The 4,392-nt window shown below is 36.6% G+C and overlaps 1 protein-coding gene across 1 annotated transcript; it reads right to left on the bottom strand.

The window, feature by feature from the left end:
• Nucleotides 1-465: 465 nt before the first annotated feature.
• On the bottom strand, nucleotides 466-3,216 carry LOC107422179 (putative disease resistance RPP13-like protein 3). Its single transcript, XM_016031595.3, has one exon. It carries the CDS (start codon nucleotides 3,214-3,216, stop codon nucleotides 466-468), a length of 2,751 nt encoding a protein of 916 aa, XP_015887081.3.
• Between the last annotated feature and the right edge of the window lie 1,176 nt (nucleotides 3,217-4,392).

Below are 4,392 nucleotides of genomic sequence, written 5' to 3'. Positions count from 1 at the left end.
TAATCATGCTGCATGCTTTGATATTTACTGAGATATTTATTTCTTCATAAGATAACTTTTAGTTATTATTTGAGGATGTTCAGGTCGTTCATGTAAAAGGAAAGGACTAACTTATAAAACGAGTACATGAGATAAAATTAAATTAATTTCCTCCATTTTTTAAAACTGTATGACTATGGGTCACAATTAAGTTTTTAATTTATAAAAATATTATTTAATGCATTCTAGTTGAATGGAATTGTATAACTTAAAAAACAATTAAAACTAATAAGTTCATAAAATTTTTCAAGGTACTGCTAATAAAGCCAATTGAGGACAAATGAAAAAAAAAAAAAAAGATAATGCAACCAAATTACACAACACATTCATAGTGCCACAGAGAACCCCCCCAAAAAAAAAAAAAAAAAAAAAAAAGGCAATACATCTAAAACTTAAACCAAAGAAATTAAAATAGAAAGAGGAAAATTAATATAAAGAGTCAATTAAGACATGGCATCCGTTGGTCATAAAGAAAGATGGAGAGTGCTTCCCGGACTGATTAAGCTGTCCATGGCTTCCAAAGAAAGTCGAATTATTTAAAGACTTGGTTAACTCATCTGAGGGGTCTAGAAGCTCTACATGTTTCAGCTCTCTCATCCTCCATAGCTCGTCTGGTAGAGCTTTCAACCCATAGGGGCAGCTGAGGACCAAACGTTGAAGCTTTGGCATTGCATTGCTCTCCATTTCCCACGTTTCCAAATTAAAACTTTCCATCCGGAGAACTTGGAGTTGAGGGAAGTCACCTGCACAAACATACAGCCTTTTAAAGCTTCCGACTTCCAGACTGTCTATTTTCAGGACATTTAGGCTCGGAAGCCTTTTGAGGATTTTGACGAGATTGTAATCCACGAATGACATATACAGGGTTAGCTTGTTGATTGTTGATGGGAAAGTCTTGAAACTAGGCTCGGATTTGGGAAAGCCATGAAGCAGCAATCTTCTCAGGTGTTTGAATTTCGACGTGCTTATTAGTATCTCCGTCATCACAGATACATTCATGTTATCTTCCTTCGGATCACCATCATAGTACAATCCCAGCTGTGATAGATTCGGGAATTTGGACTCTTTTATGTAATTTGCAGTTTGCGGATCAACAAGTAGATTAGAAAGGACTTGGAGGTTGCAAAATTCAGCCTTCTGGTGGGAAGGACTATCTGGAAACTTCATTGGACGAGCATATAGACGTCTTAATTGTTTCATTCTCCATATATTCTTCGGCCATAACACGCAAGCTCTTATGTCGATTGTTTCTAGGAACTGAAGGTTGCATATGGAATCCGGAATCCGAATTGGATTTAATCTATTTTCGGATTCTGAATACCTTTTCTTGAATTTAATCCCAAGATATTTCAGATAGATAAGCTCTTCTATTTGCTTGGGAATTGATGATTCCGAAGATAATCTTGCGTCGAAAAGCAACAACACTCGAATAAACTTGAAGCGTTGACAAACACATACCCAGTCCTCTTCTTGAATAATCAAGCTTTTCGCTTGGCTGAAGAACAGAAGCGAACGAGCAGATGATAATGATGATGATGATGATGATGTAGTCTGATCATAAGCATCGGTGGTGGAGATGTATTCCGAAAGTTCATTATGGTGGATGGAGAGTCTTCGGGCACGCTTGCTTCTAGATGAGAGTTTATCTTGTGAATGAACCTCATAAAAGTTCTCTGTCACACTCTGTTTCAGACAAAAGTCTCGCAGGAGGTCATGGATTCGACACGTTCTTACACGTCCATCGCTGGTCATGCTCGCCGTTTGGATCAAACTTCGGTCGATGAGCTCCTCCAAGTAGTCTTCTGCAACAGCTTCCACCTTTCTATTACCGATTTGCTCTATGAATCCCTCAGCTATCCATAACTGGATTAAATCCCTCGTCGAAATCTCAAAGTCTTCCGGAAAGACTCCAAGATATAGAAAGCATGTTTTCAACTTATATGGCAATTGTTTGACACTGAGGGCCAGAATATCTAAGCATGGTATTCCATCCTCCATGAGGAACGAATTGACTTTAGCATCAAGAATATCAGACCATACTTGAGCTGATCTCTCTTTGTTTACTAGAATACCTGCTAAAACGACAATAGAAAGTGGTAATCCCTTGCAACTTTCTGCTAGTTTCCTCCCACCAACCACCATATCCGTTGGACATGGTTCACCTCGAAACACCTTCTTGCATAGGAGATCCCAACTTCGATCCTCATCGAGAGGTTTTAACTCAAAAGGCAAAGTTGAGCTAGCAGCTGAAGCAGCTTGTTTTTCCCGACTGGTGAGTAAGATTCTACTTCTGTTGTTATCATCGGGAAAAGCTTTCCTTACTTCTTCCCATACTTCAGGATTCCATACATCATCCATAACAATAAAGTACCTCTTTTCGCTCAAGTATTGGCGAATTTTCGCCTGAAGATCTTCAACCGACGTTTTAAGTGGATCTTCAAGAGACATTTCCTTTGCTTCTTTTGGCATAACACACTTCAAAATGTCAAGAAAGATGTTCCTGATATTGTAATCTTGAGATACATAAACCCAAGCACGACATTCAAAGGCACTTTTCACACTAGTGTTGTTATAGATCTTTCTGGCAAGTGTGGTCTTTCCTAAACCACCCATGCCGTAGATACAAATAACATCAAGCTGCGAGGTTTGTGGGTGAGTAAGCCGATTTACCAAATGATTTGTTTGGTTATCGAAGCCTACGACGTTGTCTTCCTCGACGTTTATCCTCTTCCTGCGAACCAACTGTGCTGCCGCTGCATCGAAACTGCTGGATTCGACTTCTGTGATGCCATATGCTGATTTATTTTCATTAATACTTCGTATTAAATCTTTGACTCTTGTTGTTTTGTTCGCAAGGTGATGAAGCGTCTTCGGTTTGCGAAATCCATGATATAATTTCGCCATTCGGTTCATCCTGCGTTTCTTTATGGCTATAGCTATGTATGTGTCAATAATATCCTCTGCCTCCAGACCGATTTCATTGGTTTGGTCGATTACTTCCTTCACAAGGTAACGCTTATTATCTTTACCAGCGGAATCTTTGAGGAAGGCATTCATGATTCTAAGATCATATTGCAGTGTGCTGACTTGATCTTTCACTCCACTAAGCAAATTTATCTCATATTGGAGCAGTTTGATTGAGTTCTCAATGACTGGAGTGATTATTAAGTCGGCCATTTTTGTGTTTATTTTTGCAAGAGACTCACAAAAGAATAGTATAGAAGGGACGACTATAGAAATGGTATCTTGGAAAAAAGTTGGAAATATGGAAATAGTGATTGAGCGAGAGAGCAAGGTTGAGAAAGATGCAGGCTAGAATTAGGGAAGGAATGAAAATGGCTAACAAGGGTGAGAGGTAAAAGTAAGAAGCAGATTATTGAGGCAGATTTGAGATTAATTAATTTCTAAGTCAATATAAGTTATTAAATATTTTATTTGGTCTTGCAAATGGCCCAAGGCTTTACCTCCATCTGGGTTAAAATGTTCCCTCCCATATTGTAATAATAAAATAAATAAATTACACAAATATTCCCTCTAATTTACAATTTTTTTCATATACACCCTCTGTTTTTCATTAATTACACATATGTTTCCAACTTTTTTTTTTTTTTAAAATACTTTTCTTGTGTCATTTAAACTATCAAAATCTCTAGGTCAATTGAAATTAATTTTTCATAATGACCAAAATGTCGTTATTGTTAAAATGGTTTAAGTAAAAAACTATTTTTCTAATGCTCTAAAAGCCATTTTTATGAAGCTCACAAAATTCATAATAGCTCTTTCTCTAAGCTTTCTTATTTCATTTGAGATTTAAAATTTCATATAAACATCCAAGCCCCGGATCGGATCCAGTGTCAGAAAAGTTGTTTAATGGATCTCATGATGTCCAATTTCACTAAAATTTATGTCGCCCAACCTAAACCTCATTTGGTTCCTTTGGCTATTTGCTTGCTTTTCATTATGCTCATAAGATGGGCAAGAAGGGTGGCTCCTGTAACTTGTTTGAGAGATGCATAAGAAAACTGTAAGGGATGCAGTAATTTTTAAATGATTTGAGTGTTTTTGAGTCTTTTCATCAGGAGGGAAGGGCAGTAAAGTGGAAGTAAAGGGGTGTTTGTGTAATTATGATGAAAAATTATCACTCAATGTCAATGCCTTGTTACTAATGGGTAGTGGAAATTTTTATTATTAATATTATTATTATTTTTATATAATCATTGCATTTTTTTTAATAAATAGGAGATGGGGGATTTTAGCACCAGATATTAAACCTGAAATATGAATTTTTTCATCAATGATCATTATAATTTATATTGTTTCAAATGAACTATGCAACTATTGTATGAATGATTC

This window comes from Ziziphus jujuba, chromosome 3 (assembly GCF_031755915.1).
Source record: "Ziziphus jujuba cultivar Dongzao chromosome 3, ASM3175591v1".
NCBI classification, from domain to species: Eukaryota; Viridiplantae; Streptophyta; class Magnoliopsida; order Rosales; family Rhamnaceae; genus Ziziphus; species Ziziphus jujuba.
Note: the sequence above shows the minus strand (reverse complement) of the source record. Positions and strands in the feature narration are given on the sequence as shown.

Excerpts from the sequence above, each read along its gene's own strand:
- LOC107422179 (XM_016031595.3), bottom strand. The coding sequence starts at position 3,216 with ATGGCCGACTTAATAATCACTCCAGTCATTGAGAACTCAATCAAACTG.